Source organism: Schistocerca cancellata, chromosome 6 (genome assembly GCF_023864275.1).
Source record: "Schistocerca cancellata isolate TAMUIC-IGC-003103 chromosome 6, iqSchCanc2.1, whole genome shotgun sequence".
NCBI lineage: Eukaryota > Metazoa > Arthropoda > Insecta > Orthoptera > Acrididae > Schistocerca > Schistocerca cancellata.
The window spans coordinates 533585947-533611200 of NC_064631.1; the positions used below are offsets into that span (position 1 = coordinate 533585947).

Consider the following 25254-nt stretch of genomic DNA (forward strand, 5'->3'; position numbering starts at 1 on the left):
AAACAGACAAAGACAGCCACAGGACATCATTATTGAAAGCAATTGATGCGTTCAAGCCCAGAACTGAAACACAAACGGCCACAATACAGCGATAGACACGTAAAGGTAATTTTGCAGCAGGTCAGTGCTTGGCCCCATGTCGCAAAACCTGTCAAAATATACATGTTGTTGTTGTTGTTGTTGTGGTCTTCAGTCCTGAGACTGGTTTGATGCAGCTCTCCATGCTACCCTATCCTGTTCAAGCTTCTTCATCTCCCAGTACTTACTGCAACCTGCGTCCTTCTGAATCTGCTTAGTGTATTCATCTCTTGGTCTCCCTCTACGATTTTTACTCTCCACGCTGCCCTCCAATGCTAAATTTGTGATCCCTTGATGCCTCGGAACATGTCCTACCAACCGGTCCCTTCTTCCTGTCAAGTTGTGCCACAAACTCCTCTTCTCCCCAATTCTATTCAATACCTCCTCATTAGTTATGTGATCTACCCATCTAATCTTCAGCATTCTTCTGCAGCACCACATTTTGAAAGCTTCTATTCTCTTCTTGTCCAAACTATTTATCGTCCATGTTTCACTTCCTGTATTTTATCCCTGCCACCTTTAGAATATGAAAGAGAGTATTCCAGTCAACATTGTCAAAAGCTTTCTCTAAGTCTACAAATGCTAGTAATGTAGGTTTGCCTTTCCTTAATCCTTTCTTCTAAGATAAGTCGTAAGGTCAGTATTGCCTCACGTGTTCCAATATTTCTACAGAATTCAAACTGATCTTCCTTGAGGTCAGCTTCTACCAGTTTTTCCATTCGTGTGTAAAGAATTTGCGTTAGTATTTTGCAGCTGTGACTTATTAAACTGATAGTTCGGTAATTTTCACATCTGTCAGCACCTGCTTTCTTTGGCATTGGAATTATTATATTCTTCTTGAAGTCTGAGGGTATTTCGCCTGTCTCGTACATCTTGCTCGCCAGATGGTAGAGTTTTGTCAGCCGTTAAAATATACATGCCGTTAAAATATACATGCAAACATTAAAATGAGAAGTCCTATCTCTTCCGTTGTATTCTCCATACGTTGCTCTCACTGCCTACCACCTTTTCCGATCAGTGGATACAGTCTAGCTGAGCAGCACTTCCAATCATATGAACAAGTGCAAAATTGAATCGATTCATGGATCCCCACAAAAGACGCCCAGTTCTTCCGCCACAGGATTCATATGCTATCTGAAAGATGGGAGAATGTAATGGCCAGCGATGGGCAATACTATGAATCATAATTTTTTTGTAAGTTTTTCACAATAAAGTCCTGAACTTTGAGCAAAAACGGTGGAAGCAAAGTTGTAGACCTAGTATTATTTGTCATTTTCTTCTTCTTGAACCACCTCCAGTTTCCAGATGTGATGAATGAATGCTATCCTCATATTTCTATCCAAGTAAGCATTGTTGTCCATTAACTACTGCATGTACAGGCTTTGTACTGTTGGATAATTTTTAATCTGATTGATCCATTTCTTCACTGGTTCTTGTTGGTCTCTTGCTTGCAAGTTCTTTCTAGTCATTTTTGTGAAATGTCAACTGTCAGTGTTCTAGTAGTGGTAACAAATTTTCAAATGGTATGAGGTTTATTCAGGTCAAATTTATATTTCATGATATAAAAATTAATGAAACTGAGTCCATCTTTTTAAATAACCCTGTAGTTTGTTGTTTACTGTTGGACTGGGTGCAGTTCACTAGACTGAATGAGGTAAATGGTATGAAAAAGATCTTTCAGAGTATGAATTTTGTCTTAACTGAACTTTATCCCGGAGAAGTGTTCATGCGAGATGGTAAAACTGTGTTCCATTTTTTACTCTACTGTATTACACTGCTAAGGTATATGAACTGATATATTTTTTCCAATTTTATTCAGAATGATATTAGTAAAACTGTTCTCTCACTTAAAATACAAAACTAAAGTTTTGAGTGTGTTTATCTCGAGTCTAAATTGTTTTGAGTATAGCATTTCAAAGGCTCAGTTTCTGTTGTAATTCAGTCTTATTTTCATCCTGAATGTTACACACATTGACAGCAATTTAATTCTGTTTACTAAAACACAAAGTACAGGTTTATTCTCAAGTTATTCTCAGATTTTACGTCTGTATGCATTGTGAAACAATTGTGATCATTACACTCCAGGCTGTGTTAATCATCTTGACTTTGGCATTGTCCATACCAGTCATTTTGGCTTTAGAGATGTTCTTCGGTTTGTTTTCATTTCCGCTTCTGACCATATAAGAGAAAGTTCAGCATGCTGAAACCTCCTGCTTTTGTTATCTCCTGTAATTTTATATTTGAACTTTCAAACTTACATACTGTTTTGAAAAAGTATCACACATTATGTCTTTGTCTATAATGAAAAGAGTTTTAAAATGAAGGAATTGCAGCAATAACAGTTAAAAGGTAGAAAAGAACTTTTAAGTAGTTAATAGGGACAATACAACAGAGTGGAAGTGCCTAAGAAGGGATTAGATATTGTGTTCAAAGACACGTTCAAGAAGTTGCGATATCTACAGAATAGTTCAAAATACTGGTTTCAGTGATTGAATATATGCAGTGGTCACGACAGCAAGCGGTTGCAATACAGTGCAGCAGCTGTTGTAGTTATTGGTCATTACAAGTGACCAGAAGGCATCTGAGAAGCAGACGATGTACATGGGAAGAAAGTATGGAAATAAGAAGGAATAAAATATGTACAAATAAGTTCGAGGTAAGATAAGTTTAAACAAAAATATGTGCAGTTACAAAAGAGATTCAAGAATCAGTTTATCCCTTTTCTACCTCTTCCCCCCCCCCCCCCCCACACACAGTGTGTGTGTGTGTGTGTGTGTGTGTGTGTGTGTGTGTGTGTTGAGGGGGGGGGGGGGGCAAGCATATGCATGCATGCGTGCCGAGGAAAGAGCATCAGCTGGAAAGCTAGAGAAATTTCTGTGCTGTTTTACATTTCTGTGCACCACACATCAATCAGTTGCAGATGAGTTGTTCTCTTTATTTTGTTCATCTCATAAATTAAATATAATATAATTGGATTTGTAAAAAAAAATCTACTCACAAAGTGGTGGCAGGAGACTGAGTAGGTTTTTCATCTATCCAGTTACATTATATTTCCAAAAATTTTTTATTTTCATAAATGAAATAGGCTACTAGGTGTAATTAAAAAGCAAACTTAAAAGTCAACATTATAAAAAAAATGTGACTGGCTATCACTTATTTGAGAGCAGTTTGTAGTAAAAAAGGGTGAGATAGACAGCGCTGGTTCTTTTTCAATATATTGAAAAAGCCTGGGGCTGCTAATTGTGGGAGCATTGCTTCATATTTTTCTTCTTGATCAAGGATAATATGTGCTTATGCCAGACAACAGAGAAGATTCTAATATGAGTGATGAAGGCAAAAATTTTTTTTTAGGTGTCTAAATCTTGAATATCATTAAAAAAATTTCTCACACATTTTAGGCTGTTTCTTTACTTTTTTCTCCTTATCTCCCTCCCCTAATTCTCTCCTCACCTCAAGATATCAGACCAGTGTTGATTATGAACGGTCACACTATTCATGAAGAAATGTCTTTTAAGAAATGAAGAAGTGGTAAGTACAAGTCCAAAGAAGTTTGACAAATTAATACTGAGGAATTTTGATGAAATGATAAATGAAATAATATTGTTTACAAAAATTATTACTTTTCTTTATTCTGCAACAACTGTATATATACAATATAAAAAGTATACAACATGAGTAAAACTCTATAAAAATTAGTACTTGGTTCCAACAATTTAAGATATGTACTTAAAAACAGTAAGTTACCGATAAGAGCTGAATCCACTACACTGAGTTTGTTAGACAGTCTTACAGGGAAGACTGAAATTTTTGTTCTTCAGAACATAAAATTACCATCAAATAAGAAACCATTTTAGCGGGCTAAAATATGTTCCTCATGCATACTAACAAATGACTCTTTGAAGTTTTTGAGGTACAATACCAAGTATATTTTAAAATGGATGTAAGTCTCAGACAATGGTCTCTTGACAAAAAAAAGTAAATTATTTTGTCAACTGGTGACACCTCTTAAATATGTACCTCACAATTTTGAAGCAAAACTTTTTGACACTACTGAACAGTTAACTTTATGAAATAACATTTTAACCTCTTTTAATGCTTACTGTTTTATTTTCATTAGGTAGAGGATAAAATAATTAGATTTATGGCAACAGTTTGGAGAGTAACTCTTCATGTGTCCACTAAAATTTTTCTCTCTTTTCCTTCAATACATATATACTCTTCTTGAACTGTGAACTTAAGTCTAATGACTGACTACTACATAAACAATGTAAGTGTTATGTTGTCAATAAAACTCTATTTCACTGCAAAAGTAAAATGCTATTTAAATATCTTCATAAGTAATTAACAAGTTAAATTGCTTAAATGTAATTAAAACAATAGTTTTCCAACTCTAAGTAGTATCTATAGAAAACTGTTGTACTAAATCTTGCAATCATTAATTAATTAACTGAAACATGAGGCAGATGGGAGGGGTAGAGGGGGGGGGGGGGGGGGAGATGACTGAACAAATGTATGTCACAACACTAAATTTCACATGAGCAATTACATTATTTTGATTAAAACTCCTGAGTAGATAATGCCATATGTATGTAAAACAACATCTGTTTGCAGTTATTAGAACATCTTAAATTATGTAGCTGAGTATGAATCTTTTTAAAATATCTGTCTTCATAATTTCATTGATTACTGTCCAATGTATTAAATCTGTTGAAAGCGTATTTCATTCTCTCTCTAGTTTTAGAATCAGGATGAAAACTTGAAACCTCCTAACACAACACAAATACTGTTCATCCAGATTATTAGATTTTCAGATAAATATGCAAAAGTGTGTGTAGAGGATTAATCCAATGGAAATTTTATAATCTCAAGCCCTACATACATCAAATAATGTAACTAATTATGAGCAAGTAATTCATATCATTAGATTTCTTCACTTGGTAATGAGAATTCACAACTGTTCTTAGAACATATAAGCAGGAAATCAGTCATCAAGTTTATATCACATTTTGATTCAGGTATATAGTTATAACTTTAGCCCATCATAGTTGTCTTTCCTGATATGCATAATGTATGGAGTTCACGAAATACATTTCTTGTCTTTATTGGCTATATTATCAATAATGCAGCATGTGTTACAACCATACCTCTGGTTTCTTATATCTAAAGTTGAAATTTTACTTGTGTATAAAACCTCTTTCATTTTACAAAGAAAATGGAAATCACTCTACCTGGTACTGCATAACACCAAATGCTGACATTTTGTCCACATTTATTATAAATTAAATTATCACCACAACTTACTGACGAGTTTCAACAGAAGGGTGGACCAGTCTTACAAAATTTTGTAAGGCAGGGTACGGCAAGGTAGTGTGGGGTGGGGACAAACTGCATAAATAATGTTTTAATTACAGGCAAATAATCTTAATAAAGCAATTTTAAACCAAGATGCACCTTTATCTGTGTAGCAAACTGTGATTGATAAAATATTAAATAATTTAAATATATGCAAAACAAAAAGCTGTCTTCATCATGACTGTCAGAAACCACTGACAACAAGATCAGGAATTTTTCTTTAGTTTTAGATAAGATAGGAAAGAAACTCAAATGCTAGAGGACCAACTGGCATATATACATTTTCATGAATGGAAATGAGAAACCTCACATGGTGCAAGGATTTTTTTTTGTGTCACCTATTATTTCTTTCACCTTTGGCAATAGTTTGCGCATGTGGAAAAACCAAATTTCACCATGGTTTGGGGTTCATGTATGTCCCTAACAATTGGCTAAGTAAGTCATTTCCAAGGTGGCACAAAGGTTGGAACATACTGCCTCTAATAGGATCATGACTAAGAAAGAACTGCAGTATTCATACTGACATTTGGTTTTATAAAAACTTAAATTACAAACAAAAGCCTAAGTGACCAAAAACCTTAGGGTGTCCACAATTAACCCCCACAGTATCAATGAAAAATCATGATTCACGTAAGTATGATGACTAAAATAAATGGAAGGGCAGCAATATGCTAATTGTACATCACTCCAATAAATAATCGTTATTTCTAACATGTCTATTGGAAGTATGGAGACTAAATCTACAAATGGAACAAATCTAAAAAAAACACAGTGCAGTCTGGAGTAGTGAACTACAGCAGAAGTCTGGATTGGAATTGGAACATCTACTATTAAACTTTGACTTAGAGGAGAAAAGATGGTAAACATAAGACATTTCTTAGAATGCACTGGAACACTCAGAACTACTAACCATTAGACATGAATTATGAGTACTATTAGATGAAGGTTCTTAATTGCACACAAACAACACACTTTGGAACCAATTTGACTTTTTAATGCACTAAGTTTATGTTCATGCACAGTGAGTATGATTTAAATAAAAAGATAGCATACCAAAAGGAAGTAGTCTGTCTAAAAGAAGAGATTTGGGCGCAGCAACAAATAAGGAGCAACTAGGGTATTAAAAAATCTTTGAAAGCAAGTAATTTATCAATCATGAAAACAAAGAAGGAGGGGAAACAAAATGTTATAGTCAGGTTATTACAAAATATGCCAGCCATTACAACTAATTATGGAATTCAAGAAAGCAATATTTTTAGTGTAACAATGCTCCAGTTTTGTACAGACAATCTATTTTGTAAAAATGAAAAAGCTATTTAAGAAACAGCTTAGGAAGTCTCTGACACAAAATGCAATGTTGATTGTAAGTTTCCCATACTCTGAAACATTTATGAAGCATGACTATATTAAAAAGTAGTTCGCAGATGCCACAAGTTCAGGTGATTCTAGAGAAGAGAAGAAAATTGTTAGTGGACTACCTCTACATCTACATCATTGTCATTAGAAACTTTTAGTGGGGCAATTCATTAATATTTTAGTTACATAAGTGGCTTAATTGATATCATCTAAGGAACACTGTAAAGATAATTATGCTACCCCTAACAAAGAGTTATGATACAACTTTACTAAAGAAGAACAGGGAGGCACATAAAAGCTGAACACAGCAGTATGAGGATTATTAGGAAAATTTTAATTGTGGCATATGCAATACGTTAAGGAACCGTGATGTAAGTTGAAACCACACCCAAAGTGAAGAGAAATATATACTTCTCAAAATACTCAAAGTGCTACAAGCTTCTTTAACGTGTGAGATACTGTTATGGAATCAGATACAACATACTGGTTTGCTAGTGTTATATTTCACCTCATTCAGACATGATAGTTTGGTCATTTACTAAAATTAAAAAAAAACATTCCAATTATAAGTAGAGTGTACCCTGGAGTAGCAGTTGCCAGCTGGTACAATTTTTGCAAGAAGTCTGGAACAGATCTGGTAAAATACTTTATAATTATGTGATACTATTTTTGATATGAATATAATAGAGGGAAACATTCCATGTGGGAAAAATATATCTAAAAACAAAGATGATGAGACTTACCAAACAAAAGCACTGGCAGGTCGATAGACACACAAACAAACACAAACATACACACAAAATTCTAGCTTTCGCAACAAACAGTTGCTTCGTCAGGAAAGAGGGAAGGAGAGGGAAAGACGAAAGGATGTGGGTTTTAAGGGAGAGGGTAAGGAGTCATTCCAATCCCGGGAGCGGGATTTTGTGTGTATGTTTGTGTGTTTATCGACCTGCCAGCGCTTTTGTTTGGTAAGTCTCATCATCTTTGCTTTTAGATATATTTTTGATATGAAATTAATTTGCTGTTAAATTGTAACAAAGGGATAAGACAATTAGTGAATGAAAGCTGTCATATTTCCAGATGAGCAACAGTAATTTTTACAAGTTATATCAAAATGCCAGAAAACTATCACTGAAATGTTAACCAAATTCCAACATCTGTCACCTCTTTAAAACACAACTTGCACCACATTTAACATAGATATTTTTTACAGTTATATTTATACAACAAACATTCAAAATTGTCAGGCAGGGAATACACTATTGCTGTAACTAAAGTTAATGCTTTTTATATTGTCAAAAGGGCAATAGCATATTTACCCCATATGAAATTAACAGCAATGTGAGAATTTGTGCAATTCCATGGAGATGAGTTATGACTACCTTTCTTTGTCAGAATCCTTGCCTGACCTGTCAGCAAATACAAAGACCTGATGCTACACATGAATGGAGCAGAGCAAGATGAATATAATATTTTCATTTCGAAAAGGCTACGAAGATTTTAATGGCTCAACAAAATGAGATCATTTACTTTCAAGCAGAACATATTCTGAAGCAGCAGTTCTCAAACTGTACTTCTTGAAATCATAAGGTTCTACGTTAAACAAAACAAATTAAAGTAACAAAATTCATATTTACAGCATAGACAATTAAATGTTTATATACCATACTTCATTGACATTGTGAAACAAGTTGTGTGTTTTAGTGCTCATTAAAATTATGGTTTGCTCAGTATTCCCTTGATGGAGAGCTTTCTTAAATGTTCATGGCTAACAATATTTGGTAACTGCCAGATGCTACAACACAGGTACTTAGAATTAAGACTGTTGAAAGTAATGCCATCACAGATTGAGAAATAGCGAAGTCAAGTACAGTTTTGTTTTAAAAAATTCCATTCAGCATCATGTAATATGCTGAAGCCAGTCCTCAATGAGAAATTAACATCACATGTAAAAGTGGAAATAAAACACAGTTCAATAAATTACAGTGACAGCAATGAAAACACCAACATATATTCAGTGAACAGCTTCAGATACATTAGTCAATCACTTATTCCCTACAGAAATTACAGCTACTGGTGACTACATATGTATATGTAGCAACAGCAAAGGATACCACTAGATTGAAAACAAGGGCCATGAATATTCTATATACACTGCTCAACAGAATTAGGGGAACACATGTATCAATGTCCAGCTTTTGCTGCAAAGTGTACCTGTGGTCTCATTGCACGGTTTAAAATCTTTGCTTTCAGTGTATGCAACAATTAAAATCATTGCCATCTATTGGTTGTGTTATGCATTACAGTGCCAGGTGACCCCTCAGAATGAAGCGAGTACTGGCGTCCCAGTGTTTTCTAGTGAGGTACACAGATGGCAGATCTCATTTGTGGACATTTTATTCAACCAAGCACATGCAATGCGACATCTTAATGCAGTGCAAGTTGGAAGGGCGGTCTGTTTGACCCAAAAAGGATAGACTTTTGGTCATGTCGCTGCAAGTGCCAATACCTTTCCATGTGTCATCCATTGATTTGGACATGCTACAGGGAGACAGGTTGTAATATCTCTTTATATTCGATGAATTATTCTGATACAATTCTACCCTTGAATGACGTTTACTAATTTTCTATCTTCATACTCGCAGAATCCATGCGAAAAGTAGTTCATACAATAGCTATGCCATGAGCGCATAAGTATTCTTTGTAGTACTCTCTCTGGTGGTTGTTAAAAAAAAAGAGAAAGGGAGCTTCCGGGATTGTCTTCGTGCCGATTAGCATGAGCTTGGTTTGGAAGAACTGTAATTTGATTATTGAGATTTATCACAGAAGATAACTGATACGAACTGTACGATTAAAAAGGAAATATATATATATATATATATATATTGCTCCTTCAAAAAAAGGTGTGTATTTGACAACTGAGAGTTAATGATATTTATCGATATATTGCGTAGTTGTTAATCAGAAGGGACTTCCGAAAGACTGGATACGAACCTGCATTTAATAATCCAAGAGCTCCATTACTTCTTCGGAAGATTAAACTTCATCAAAGCCAAATATCCGCTTGATCTGAGGTTTCCCGACTGATTATACAACGCTCCCAAAATTACGAGGCATTTTATTTGTACAGATTAACAGACTGCCGCAAAGCACGAGCCTGCAGAGAAGAAGAATCATCGCCTGATTTCATTTTAACAAGTAAAATTTCAGAATCATTTTGAGTGACTGAGCTATGACTGTGTTTCCTATCATGAATGATTGATTGCTCGAACAAATTGAGAGCTACAGAACTACGTAGATAGAAGAAAAAAATTACAAGGTCAGTACCCAAGGCGAGTTCCAAAAGGTTGCATAACACCACGTGAAGACCGATATCTGGCCATCTCTGAGTTACGGCGCTGTACGGATACCATCAGAGCATTGCAAGATGATCTCAGAAAAGCCACTATGTCCGATCAGACTATTAACTAACATGTTAGAAAGGACCTTATGGCACAGACATTCTGTTTCAGTACCCCACTTTACATGACTGCAGCTTGCCTTCATTTCTGTCTTTCCCATGTTAAGTGGCAACATCATTACTGGTGAAACGTGTCAGTCACAGATGATTCCAGATATCCTATGACACAAGGTGATGGCTGTGTTCATGTTCACAGACAAGATGAGCAGTGTGTGCCAGATGTTATGCTCTGTTATGTTGTGGGGAGGCTTCAGTGTAATCAGCCACACGGATCATATGAATCTCGTCAATAGTCACCTTACTGCCATGGAGTACACTGAACAGATCCTTTTCGAGCAAATGGTGGGCACTGCATGTGTGTTAACCCTGAAATCCTACTAATGCCAAGGCCTATGTGGTGGATGTCAGCAGGGATGTCTTTGCGAAGCCTGGACAATGAAGTAATGGAATGGCCCGCAGTGAGTCCCAACCTAAGCTGCATTGTGCTTATGTGGAACATGCTTGATAGAAGTGTTAATGGTTGTCCTGTTCCACAACAGACTCTCCAAAAACTCTTATGTGCTGTCATTGAAGAATGGGATAGGATACTACAGTGTGACCTCCACAGACATATATGAAGCATGCCACGTGTCAGGCAGTGATAAATTCTCACACAAGCCGTACTTGTTATCGAAGCACTAAGTCCAATGAAAAACCCTCAGAACAATGAGATGAAGGACTGTTTTCACTTTGTTTTTGACACGAGTCAGACTTTTCAGTTCTCTTTATGTAAATGATCGAGGGTGTAATGATGTTTTCTGTGTAGTTCCTTTGTGAAAGATAATAGAATTTGGTAACATATCCAATCATCAATTATTGCGCAAGAGTATGGCAGATGCCCAAAGTCATGCCCCCTAATTCTTCTGAGCAGTGTATACATCCCACTGATTTCTGTAGTGAATAATCTGAGAATTTATTGATGAATCACATCCTGCAGAAAAAATTCAAATATTAAGAAAATGTTGAAGTATGCCATGCTCTTCAAGATAAAAAAGTAGCTGAGAATATACAGTCTTTACTCCATTTCCACAAACTATGTGACTGTATTTACACTCAAACCTCTGGATGATTAGGAACAAAATGCAGAAGCCTCATTATAATCAGTATGCACTGAAATATACTGTTATAATTCCTGGAGAGTAATCACATTGAAACCAATGTAGATAAGGCACAGCGTCACTGAGCAAGATGGTAAGTTACCAAATATATATTCAGTGTTTATATTGCAACTGGCAAAGTGAAACTGTAAAACTGATACCTGCTAATCTCAAAGAATATGTGCAACACCATCAGGAAAAAAAGAAAATAAGTATTTATAGTTTTACATTTGACTACTATGGTGTTTTACATGTTATAGCTACCTGTTAAGGAATCAGTTATGGTAATTCAATAAGTATTATTGCTTAAAAACAGCTGTAAAAGAGATGCTGTTAATCATTTAAAGTTTTCATTTTCTTAAAAAAATAACTTGTTATATACAATTTTTAAGTCCATACACCAACTCGTCACATGATAATTTCACTACACATTGTACAAAAAAACAGCACACCAGCACTCAAACAAATAGAACACACATGCTTTCACTAACTGTGTTTTGTTTTACAATGTTAATACAACCAGGACTATGACACAGTGCAGACAGATCGCTCAGATTCTTCTTTCCCATCTTCTATGGAATCAGTTTCTTGTATTTCATTTCCTGCATCCGTAGCTTCTCTTGCATCAAAGACAGAATGCAAATTTCTTTCACGAGTCCTCTCTGAACGGTGCAATTCATTTCTTAACGTATCATGGAATCCCCCTGAACTGCTTGAATGGGAGGTTCTTGCTTGTTGACCACTACTGTGATGGCTGCTGACATCTACATTAGAACTTGCCCTTCTAGAATGAGGTGCAACAGCTGGCAATAATTGGGGTGAACTTGGATTCTGCTGAAGTTGCTGCTGAAGATGCTGCTGCTGTTGTTGTTGCTGTTGCTGTAATATTTTCTGTTGTTGCAGATACTGTTGTTTGCTGCTCAAGATTTTACTTAATACTGGAACTTGGTTCTGCACAGCTAACAGGAAAGGCCTATAACCAAGGCTGTCAGGAAAAAAGTATTTCATTAAACAAATAGAGAGAATAGCAACTGTTTAAAAATACTAGTCATCAAGAGCAACATTATATGCAAGGTAACATACACAATAAACCATTATAAAAGGAATACATTTATGATATTAACTTTGCATGTTATACTATCCATCAACAACACAGTTTTCATGATACAAAATTCATTACTCAAATACATAATGTATTTGCTATAAATCAAAATTTAAAAAAAACTAATGAGTTATTCAATTTTAAATTATTAAATACATTCAAAGTTATGTAATATGTTGTTGTTGTAAGCTTAATGGAGAAAAAATCCAATAAATATAGAATAGTTAGGAAGTACAACAGAAACGGCATTAGAAAAAACTCATTCCAATACTGTGCCACTTGTCTGTGTCTGTCTCTCTCTCTCTCTCTCTCTCTCTCTCTCTCTCTCTCTCTCTCTCTCTGTGTGTGTGTGTGTGTGTGTGTGTGTGTGTGTGTGTGTGTGTGTGTGTGTGTGTGTAGCAGGACGGAATGATAGCAGCAAGGTCATTTAATCATAAACAGAACAATTTTTCATCTTTGCTGGTTTTCTGTTTATGCAGAGAATCCTTCATGGAGGCTCTTAAGGTGGATGATATTAGTGTCAAAACAGTTGGAATCATTAAAACTGAACAAGGCCTTATTACCTGAAGGAACCTGTGTGAGATTCTATAATGAAGAAAATGGAAAGTGTTACATCATCAGGAAAACCTTGACTAAATGCTACCAACACAATACTCCTGTGTTTCCATGCCCGTGAGAGATGATGTTTAAAATTTTATCCTTATGCAGGCTTATTTTCAGTACAGAAAATGGCCATTCCTACAGATGAAGAATGGTGTGAGTACAAGATGGCTATCGGACGTGTGTAATGTTACTGGAATTATTCAGGTGAGAGATTGAAATACAGCATGCCCAGAGGACATACATGTGCAGCTTATTGGCATCATCTGGACTTAGAGGAAGGTCAAATCGTTTGAATGAGAGAGGTGCGAGCATCACCCCAACAGACTGCACTGATAGCTGGCTGTAGATTAGTGACTGCAAAACTAGTTGTGACGAGTTGTTTTAAATCAACAGTATGGCAAGAAGCATAGACTTGGGTCCTTCCAGTAGGATTCCACCACAAAAAGAGCAGAACAGCACAGGATTGTCTGACAGGCTGTGAGAGAGATGGAAACCAGCTGAAATCAAGGCAGACACGTGCAGAGTACCAGGTAGAAGGGCTGGTGGTGCATGTAAACACGTTCAGAGCACAAAGGGACAGGTACAAATGTGCGCGCGTTAACATGTCCAGAGCAGTTGAAGGGTTAAGGCTAAAAAGGGCTATGGGAAACAGTAGAAACCTCTAGGATTGGAAAGATACTCCAATGGTCAAACTTAATGCCTCCAGTAATAGGTCTTGCAAGTAACCTCTTCCTAGAAGCGTGCAGATGCAGTCCACACTATATGCGACACAACCAACTGAGTGCTGATAAATCAGTCACATCAATATGGAATTATATGGCTCAGGTGAGTGATTTCACAAGCCTTGCATTGACATGTTCCAAGGAATGATTCATCCCGATCTTGTCATACCACTCAAACGCTGACATGATTTTATTTTAATATGAAGAGCATTCTCAGCAATGTATCCAATATCATTCTTAATTATATACATCTACTCTAGATCTACATCTATACTCTGTAAACCACCATGAGCTGCGTGGCAGAGTGTACATCCAATTATACCAGTTATTAGGGTCTCCCCCTGTTCTGTTCATGTATGGAGTGCAGGAAGAATGAGTGTTTGAATGCCTGTGTGTGTGTGCAGTAATTATTCTAATCTTGTCTCACAATCCCTCTGTGAATGATACATAGGAAGTTGTAGTATATTCCTAGGGTAATCATTTAAAACTGGTCCCTGAAACTTTAACAGATTTTTTCGGGATAGTTTATGTTTAACTTCAAGAGTCATCCAGTTCATTACCTTCTGTACCTTTGTGACACTCTGGCATGGATTAAACAACCTGTGACAATTCGTGCTGCCCTTCTATGTATATGTTCAATATCCCCCGTTAGATCTACCTGCTATGGGTCTCACACATTTGTACAATATTCTAGAATCGGTTGCATAAGTGATTTGTAAGCAATCTCCTTTGTAGACTGATTGCACTTCCCCAGTATTCCACCAATAAACTGAAGTCTACCACCTGCTTTACCCACGACTGAACCTATGTGATCATTCCATTTCATATGCCTATAAAGTGTTACACCTAGGTATTTGTAGAGTTGGCTGATTCTAACAGTGACTCATTGATATTACTGTCATTTATGTGAGATCATAGTCCAAACTGTCACTTGGATGCCAGTTTTCTTTGGCAGAAATTCTTTTCCCAATGAATCTACATCAAACGAGATATCACTGATAATACAAATTTTGTAGGACTTACTCAATTAAACAAACTTGTTTGGTGGAAGAGTTTTTAAAATTCCAAATTATGCTTTCTATGTCTAAATACTTTCATAATTTAACATGTTTTGTGAAAGTCAATCTTGAGATGAGTTGACATGATTGTGAATGCCTTGTATTTGGCCTGAACAATTTAATTAATGAAAATTATTCAACAGGAAATGACTTTTTTGAGACTTTTTTACTGTTCCAGAAACTGACCTTCAATAGCTCATGATCACCACACAAACAGAACTGCACTAAATGTACCACATTCAATAGATTGTTCCCCCAGAATTAACTAATGAAAAATAGGACCATCAACGTTTTAAAAGAATGTGAGAATGTATACACCAGTCGGCTAGATATAACATTAAAGGACACACATTGAAAGTAGGCATCACATTATTTGAATTAATCTTAACTCTGAAAATTATGATCATGATTGATGCCACTAAATTTTCTGAACTATCTTGTTCTAGTCCTAATTTGTTCCCACATAGCACATGTCAAATTTTTCACATTTTATTGCAATCATACCACTTCCTTTAGGAATAAATAACATCATTATTCACAACCAGTGGTTTTTATTTATTTTTCCATTGGTGATTTAGCTTGCTAGTGTAATGCTTTCCGAAAAAAAAAGACCTGATTTAACTATTTATGCATACTGGTGGAAAAATTCTAGAAAAAAGAGCTAAACATCAAAACACTTATAAAGCTTTAAAGTTGTATGCTGTGTTATAACAATTGCTCTGGTTGTCGCCCACCAGCAGAATGGACGACATTTAGATAACTACTAAATTTACCATACACTTCATGAAAGATTTCTTCATCTATACAAGTCATTGCTGCTATAATTCTGCTTGAGCTGATTTATGGTCCCAAACTAAAAGATGAATATCCTATTCCTTCATGTATTCCCACTCATTACGGCTGAAAATCTTCGAGGCCAAGAATGTAGGGAAATATCTTGTTGTCCTGTGACCCCTGTCCAGTGTTGAGACAGTGTGTCATTGGGAAATTGTCGTACACTTTTATGTCAGTCTATTATAACCCCATACAGTGAGCAGGTATAATTTAACATCATGGGCCTTCAAGTATAGGCACAGATGGCGCAAAAAGTGCTGTGTCGTGCGCAAATATGGTCTCATATTATCTGGCACACCGGGCCCTCAGCTGCTCTAATTTTCATGGGACAAACATATATTTTACTGGTAGACTGTGCCTTAACATACACCTCGGTTATGTGTCTTTATACTGATCACTATGTCATTTGGTCTCTTTTTATATACCATCAGGTGCAAGCGGGATAAAAGTTGGTCGGCGGGAATTTTGATGTTGTGTTTGTGCAAAGTTACAATATTTTTGGTGACAATGTGTGTTCATTTTGCAGTTCACTATGGCCAATATGTCAGCAAAAGAAATTCTCGAATATCTTGTTGAGCAGCAGTGCACTCTCACCAACCACCAGCAAGCTCTCTCCACGGCACTAATCACTTTGGCAGCATCATTGATACACCAGGGTTCACTGCTGTTGACACAACCCCCACAATTTCCTCCATCTGCTCCAAGCTTTTGGTGTCACTGATCCTAATGTGTGTAAGGCTTTCTTTCTATCATGGATATATCCTCATGTTTAGCATCTTTTGTGTCAGCCAGCTCATCTTCAGGTACCTGCCAGTCTCTCATCTGATGAAAGGTGTCAGTTGCTCTCTACTTATCACTGCAAACATACTCATGTTACTGCTGCTCGCATTGAGTTCTACCATTGTCAAAACTGGCTGCAACAGTCGTACAGAGCTTGTGCAGGGAACTTCATGGCCTTATGCTTGGTCCCTTATAGAGAAGTTCGTGAAAGTGCTTTACAATGTGAAAATCCCTCTCTCACAGATGTTTCGAACACTTCCCAGTCTTTTGAAATAAAATAGAAGCTTGGAGTGAAGTAGCCGCCACTGGTTCTCTTCATCAGCTGCCTTCAGTTAGCTCACGTGGGAAGATGATGCTGTAGCCATGCAATCGTGGTTTCCACGACACATGGGGCAGCACCATGCTACACAGCAACACCAGTCAGTGCCACAACAGCAGCCACATGCTCCTCTCCTATAATGTCCTTATTGTTTCGTGCAACTCTCAATCTCCTTCATCAGACATGACCGTGGATATGAACCCAAGTGATGGCAGCCCCAAACAAACCTTATACTGTAGAACATATTATGGACAAGATGTTAAGAATGCAAACAGACATGAGTGCAGAAGTGACTTTGTTACATTCTCAAATCAATGTGGATCTTGGATCATCAGGATTGTTCCATCCCTCTTTGGTTACAACAAACAACAAATACTCATATTGGGACCATTTTCTACTCCCTTAGCATATAAAGCATTTGCCTGGCCTTTGACCTTTCTAGCAGTGAAACACCTATTTAGGTTAAACGCCTTCAAAAATTTTGGTTTCTCTATTTCTGACCAAGTGCAACTGGTATATAGACATGCTCTGCTCAGAATTTTCCTAATTGTTTTAGGAAGGTTTAGGGTGTGCTACCAATTTCAAGAATAACATCACAATGAAACCGAAGGCACAACCCCATTTTTTTCATTTTGTACCTATCCAATCCCATGATTCGTCTAGTGAATAGTCTACCCTGTTGGTAATTGCCAAAAAACCTAATGGCAACCTTCAACCCTGTGACGATTTTAAAATATGTATAAATTCACAGTCTCTTATTGATACATACTCCTTATCCCATCAGAATGAAGTTTTAGCACAGCTTTCTTGGGAACAATATTTTTTCCAAAATAAACTTGAGAGAAGCCTACTTGCAACTACCTTGGATTATGATTCCAAACGCTTCACTTTTGGGTTACACCAACACCAGCGCCTGCCACTTAATGTAGCTAACGCCTCTGCTATTTTCTAATGATTTTTGGAACAATTCATGGGGCCTTTGAGCTAGAGTGCATTAACTACCTGGATGACTATGGTCTCCAGTTCCTCAACAGACAAACACTTGCGGAAGCTCTGTGCCTTGTTCACAGTACTGGATGTCGCTGGTATGAAATGTAACTTGGACAAAGAGCAATTTTTTCAGCTATCTATCATCTATCTTGGTTTTTAAGTCTTGTGTACTGGGGTCAAACCTTAACACCAGCATGTTGATGCCATCGTGGCTTTGCTGCATCCTACCAATGTCAAAGAATGGCAGGCCTCTCTCAGAAAGATAGCGTACTAACAAATTTCTTCCTTATGGGGCCACAGAGGTCCAGCCTCTTAGTGCTCTCTCACATAAAGGCATTCCTTTTCACTAGTACCCTGCCTGTGAGCATGCTTTTACCCTATTGAAGTCAAAGTTACACTTGGTACTTTGCTTGTTACCTTTCAACCATGCCAACATCTTGGTTTGGCCACAGACGTCTCCCAGTATGGCATTGGGACCGTTCTTATACACAAATTGTGAACATGCTATTGCATATGCTTCCCAAACCCTGAACCAGGCACAACAGCACTAACCACACATAAAAAAGTGGCCCTTGCTATTGTGTACGCACTCAAAATTTTCATGTTTTCCTATACAGTTCCATTTGATTACTGATCGTGAATCTCTGGTTTCTCTTTTTCATCCTTCAGCTGCTATTCCAGACAAAGCAGCCCATTTCCTGCAATGCTGGGCTCCATTTTTGTCATGCTACAACTACGAGATTCACTTCTGCCTCACAGCACAACATGCTAATTCGGATCCCCTTTCTCTATAGCTGGTTTGCCCCAATCCAGCATTTGATCAGGATGAATTATCGCTTTCTTCCACTGCCTCTCTGTTCTTGATGGTGTGTTATTGTTGGCTGCCGAAGAGGTAATGCCCTGGGTTATGTTCCTGTTCACATTGTGGTGGGACATTATGTGTCTTCTCCACCAGGACCATTGGGGTTTCTCTCACACAAAATTGCTGGCCCCCTGCCACACCTTTTAGCCAGGTATTGACAATGACATACGAGAGTTGTGTCAGCCTGCCCACAGTGCAACAACCATTGAGAGGCACCGTGCCCCCCCCCCCCCCCCCTCCCCCGCCCTTCCCCCATGGTCCTATTCAGTTTCACAGATGTGATGTATGGAGTAGGGATTGCAAAGTAATAGTATCCAGCAGAGGGAGAAGACATGGTTCTGGGATGCCTGTGCCATGGAGATGAGTTTTTGTGGTATCAGGTTTGTGAGGGCCAGGGATTCACAGAATCTGAAAAGGTGTAGGTCATTGTGAAAGGAGGGATGGGATTCAGAGAAAGGAATCTTTACAGTTACGCTGTTTGGTGGGATTCCTAGGCAGCATTTGAGAAACAGGATGTGGGACTGGGTTTTAGCCAGGAAACTGGATACTTTTCTGAACTGGTGCAGAAAGAAGGAGCAAGGGTCCATTGTGGCAGGAATGGTGTCCAGGCAATAGGAATAATATATAAATGGACAAAATAGCTGTTGATGGTTGACAGAAAAGCTGGATAAGGGAAAAGATGCGTAAAGATGCACAAAAATATGTAGAGACACCCAGACACATGCACAGATATGCAAAAATATGCAGACACACGTAAAAATATGCAAAGATACATGAAACCATGTAAAAATACACATAAATGCATTAAAAAGCTTACAGAAACATGGGTGAAAAGGAACACTGACGTAAGGGAATTTCAGCCTTCACTGACCAACGCCTCCAACCAACTGCCTGTAACCTGACCTCCCACATCAAAGACACCAACCACTTCCTTCACTGACTTACCACAATTCCCACCTCTTTACCTACTCGATCCCTACCCATTACTGTTGATCTCACCTCCCTATACACCAACATCATTCATGCCCATGGTCTTACCACTATTGGACACTACCTTTCCCAATATCCTTCAGACTCCAAACCCACTACCTCATTCCTCATACATCTTCCTAACATTATCCTAACCTACAACTACTTCTCATTTGAAGGAAATGCACCTGCATGGCATCATCCTATGCCAACCTTTTTTGGGCCATCTAGAGGAGACCTTCCTAGCCTCCTAAAACACCAAACCTCTAGTCTGGTTCAGGTTCATTGATGATATCTTCATGATCTGGACTCAGGGCCAAGACACCCTATCTTCGTTCCTTCACAACCTCAACGCCTTTCTCTCCCACCTGTTTCACATGGTCCTTCTCAACCCACCTTCCTAGATGTTGACCTCCTACTCTCTGATGGCTCCATCCACAGTTATACCCACATTAAACCCATCAACCACCTACAGTACCTGCGTTTTGACAGCTGTCATCCCTTTCACACCAAAAAATCCCTCTCATACAGACTGGCCACCCGGAGACAGCACATCTGCAGTGACAAAAACTCCCTTGCTCTGTATGCTGAGGATCTCACCAAGACCTTCATAGACAGGCATTATCCCAGAGACCAAGTCCGCAAACAGATCTCCTGTACCATTTGCCCTCACACCACCAATCCTCCCACCATCCCCAAGAATTGGCCACAAAGGAGTGTCCCCTTCATCACCTAGTATCACGCTGGACTGGAACAACTGAACCGCATCCTTCACCAGGGCTTTGATTGCCTATTATCATGCCCTGAAATGAGGGACATCTCACACGAGATGTTTCCCACCCTGTCTAAAGTGGTGTTTTGTCCCCCACACAACCTCTACAACATCCTAGTCTATCCCTGTGGAAGACCCAGGTGCAAAACCTGCCCAATCCGCCCATCCAGCACATTCTATTCCAGTCCTATTACATGTTTATCCTATCCCATCAGGGGCCGGGACACCTGTGACAGCAGTCACGTCATTTACCAGCTCTGCTGCAATCATTGCACTACTTTTTATATTGGTGTGGCTACCAACCAGCTATCCACCAGGATGAATGGCTACTGCCAAACTGTGGCCAAGAGCAAAGTAGACCACCTGTGTCAAACATGCAGCTGAACATAACACACTTGATTTCAGTGGTTGCTTCGTTACCTGAGCCATCTGAATCCTTCCTTACACCACCAGCTTTTATGAACTGTGTAAATGGGAATTACCCTTACACCACATTCTTCGTTTCCATAACTATCCCAGCCTCAGCCTACAATAACATACTGTCTCCACACCCCCCACCCGACAGTTTCCATTCCCTCTGTCCTATCATCTCCTCCCCCTTCCCATCTCCCACCCTCTGCAAACATATCCACCAGCCTTCCCCACTACTCTCCTTTTTTCCCCCCACCTCCCTTCCCCACAACCTCCTGACACTGTACCTGCTGGCACTCTAATCCCTGCACACTCCACCAGACAGTGTCTCTCTCTCCTCATCCACACACCACTATCCCTTCCCCTTCCGCACCCCTGCAGACTGCTGCTTACATTCCACATGATAGTTGCATTCCGGCCTGAGATGCTGGAGTTGGCAGTCTTGTGTGCATGAGGTGTCCTTGCTTATGTGTGTGAATGGTATTTGTCTTTCATTTACTGATGAAGGCTGTGGCTGAAAGCTTTATGTAACTGTTTTTAATTGTGCCTGTCTGCAACTTAACATGTTTTCTTTACGGTAAGTAGCAATTCGTCTTTACCTAAATTGTTGATATTTGTACAATGAGTGGCACCCAGCATGTTACAGCCCCTCCATTTCACACTCACTCCAATGGAGATGCAGAGCAGTTGGTCCGTACTTTCAAAACTCACATAAAAAAATATATAATCTTCTCCTGAAGAAGCCGTCGACAGATCCTTCAGCTCATAAAGGTTCACTTCAGTTGACGATCGTAGCCCAGTGGAGATGCATGCTTCACAGCTGCCAGCCCCATACACAGCTTCATAGCTAATACTCGTCCACCCGGCGGCACCCGCCTAGCAGCAGTTCCATCTGGGCTCTTCCATTTGGGCCCATGGGTTTGGCCAGTGCCCTTAAGTAAACACCAGTTGTCATTAATCACTACCATGACTGCTGCCTCTATGTTTTGCACACCTCCGATGGCTTGCTATCGTGACACTATGACCAGCTCTGCTTATGCGAGACCAACCATGTGGTGGAGACTACGCTGGCCTCATGGTTGCCTCCACAGTGTGCTCCACACCCCCTCCAGCTCCTGCACCACCTTCATTCTGTGTGCTACCACCACTGGGAAGAATAGTTAGTGTCTCCATCTCCACAGCCTGTCGCCTTTGCTGCCTCTGTCTTCTCTGCAGCCTCGGTCACAAGAGTGCCTGCCCTGGTGTGGACATGGATATGGCACCTCCATCACCTCTGCTGTGAAGGCACGACACTTGTTCCAGCAGTCATCCTGTTCTGATGAATACATTGACATCTCCACAGTGAACACTTTTCACCAAGGGGGAAGGAGTGTTGTAACCATTTTCAGTGAGTGTGCATAATTAAACAGTGCATGCGTCAATGGCGTACCCCAAAGAGGCTGCCTCACACTGGCACAGATGATGCAGCAAGTGCTGCGTTATGTTCAAACAGCCTTACATAATCCGAGGCACTGGGCTCTAGACCACTCTAATGTTTATGTGACAAATATATACTTGACTTTTAGACTACATCTTAATGTACACCTTGTTTACGAGTGTTTATACTGATTACTATGTTATTCAGTGTCTTAGTATATTCCTTCAAGTGGAAGTGAGATAAAAGTTGATTGATGGGAAACCTGACATTGAGTTTGTGCAATGTTACAATATATTTTGATAGGGTTCTAAGCTGTTGGAATATGAAGTCACAGAATCCTTCTCAAATTGTGGAGAAAGGCAATCATCTCGTCTTGAGATCGTTCATTCTGGACACTTTGTTATCATCATTTTAAATAAATCTATTTCATGGTCAATGTTTTCCTTTGTGTTCTGGAGTCCTCTTGTTAACATGTTATGCAGGTAACCTTTACTGATAACACAAAATGTTACTTCATCACTAGAATTTAACTGGTAACAGGTATAACAAATGTTTTTCTCTAAATGTGTAACAGTCCCAAAACAATGACAAAACGTTTGCGGAATTGCAATTACTTAGGCACACTTGTTCCACTGCAATATGCAAAAAGGCTTGTGTTGACTGGACACCATTTTAATTTAGAATGAGGCTATAAATAGTACCAAAGCACTTCCTGGCAGATTAAAACTGTGTGCCGGACTGAGACTCGAACTCAGGACCTCTGCCTTTTTTCTCCACAATTCTAGGCCATGCCCATCTTTCTACACATCTGCTTCCCAGAATATCCACAGTGGGCCACAGTGCAACTAAACAAGAAAAATATAGCAAAATAACCTAAGAAAAGTACTCAAGGTTTCACAAACATTTTTATAATTTGTCCTTATTTTCGTAGCATTTGTCCATCAGCAAATATATATGGTTAAAATCAGGTCATTCTTTTTCAAACAAGCTGTATTCTAACTTCTGTTTATAACACCATTCTACACAGAAGTAATAAACATGAAACGCCATACCATTCACTGCTGCTCCACTGACACAGACTAACAAGACCATTCTTTACCCTCAGGACAGCTTCATAGGAATGTTCTGTAGAGCGAGTGCTGTTAGTGATACGTACAACAGCCAGAGCATCTCGCAGCAAGACAGATATTACCAATGCCCACTCAATGCAGCCGGCTTCTGTGAATAATTGTAACAGGTACCTGGAACAGAAATGTACAGCTATGTACATATAAACAGTTCAAGAGCAACATTTAGTTACTGATAACACTTCAGTGTACAGATCCCGAAATTTCACCATCAGCATCAACTATCTGACTGTGTTGTTCTATCTTCCAGAATGTTCAGACTGTTTTGACACAACTCGGCATCATGTGAATCTGTGATTATCTCAAGCTCACTGGACAAAAAATTAGTCACCCCTAAAGAAATGAATACAAGCATCATTTAATACCCTGTACTCTGCCCCTTGATTTGAAAACTGCCTAGATTCAGTTAGGATGTGAGTCCACAAGGTTGTGCAGGTTTGTTGCCACTGACCGAGGATTTAATCACACAACTGAGGGGAAGCTGATGTATCACCTGCTGTTCTACCCTGTGCCACAGACTTTCTATGGGGCTTCACAATCTGATGATTTTGCAGGCCTATCAAGAAGTAACACGCTGGAAGAGTGTTCACAAAACCAGTCACATATTCTTCCAGCCAGATGAACTTTGCTGTTGTCATCTTCATGCATGCAGTTCCTGTTACAATGTTCTCTCACTAACAGGTCGGAATGGACCTTCACTCATGTTATTGTTGTGGTCTTCAGTCCTGAGACTGGTTTGATGCAGCTCTCCATGCTACTCTATCCTGTGCAAGCTTCTTCATCTCCCAGTACCTACTGCAGCCTACATCCTTCTGAATCTGCTTAGTGTATTCATCTCTTGATCTCCCTCTACGATTTTTACCCTCCACGCTGCCCTCCAGTACTAAATTGGTGATCCCTTGATGCCTCAGAACATGTCCTACCAACTGATCCCTTCTTCTAGTCAAGTTGTGCCACAAACTCCTCTTCTACCCAATTCTATTCAATACCTCCTCATTAGTTATGTGATCTACCCATCTAATCTTCAGCATTCTTCTGCAACACCACATTTCAAAAGCTTCTATTCTCTTCTTGTCTAAACTATTTATTGTCCATGTTTCACTTCCACACATGACTACACTCCATACAAATACTTTCAGAAACGACTTCCTGACACTTAAATCTATACTCGATGTTAACAAATTTCTCTTCTTCAGAAACGCTTTCCTTGCCATTGCCAGTCTACATTTTATATTCTCTCTACTTCGACCATCATCAGTTATTTTACTCCCCAAATAGCAAAACTCCTTTACTACTTTAAGTGTCTCATTTCCTAATCTAATTCCTGCAGCATCATCCGACTTAATTCGACTACATTCCATTATCCTTGTTTTGCTTTTGTTGATGTTCAACTTACATCCTTCTTTCAAGATACTGTCCATTCCGTTCAAATGCTCTTCCAAGTCCTTTGCTGTCTCTGACAGAATTACAATGTCATCGGTGAACCTCAAAGTTTTTATTTCTTCTCCATGGATTTTAATACCTACTCCGAACTTTTCTTTCATTTCCTTTACTGCTTGCTCAAGATACAGATTGAATAGCATCATTGCCTGCAGAAATCTCTGTTGGGTGTGAAAGCGATTTTTATTCACAAGATGTGAAATGCATCTCTGGTACCTCTCAGTCAGAACCTTTTCCTGACAACAATTCTCACATTGCGTTTCGTGGCCATGTGTGTTACACCACTAATTGTAGACATGTTGAACAGTTCATTGCAAAACACTAACAAATTCCGCAACTTCAGACATTGTATGATCATCTGCATGGTCAAACATGAATGTCCCTTTTTGCCATTCTCTCGTGTCCTTATATTTACCCAAGTTTACGTACAGCGTTGCAGCAATCACTGTGGCCTTATGCTCACAGA

General features: G+C 38.7%; 1 protein-coding gene across 1 annotated transcript in view; it reads right to left on the reverse strand.

Moving 5' to 3' along the window:
* Positions 1-9664: 9664 nt before the first annotated feature.
* Positions 9665-25254, reverse strand: part of LOC126190927 (guanine nucleotide exchange factor subunit Rich) — a 294040-nt gene continuing 278450 nt past the window's right edge. The window contains exons 22-23 of the mRNA XM_049931563.1: positions 23274-23462; positions 9665-12367 (exon numbers count right to left, since the gene is read on the reverse strand). Of these exons, the coding sequence (XP_049787520.1) occupies positions 11908-12367; positions 23274-23462 (649 nt within the window). The 3' untranslated portion in view covers positions 9665-11907. The remainder of the gene's footprint in view (positions 12368-23273; positions 23463-25254) is intronic.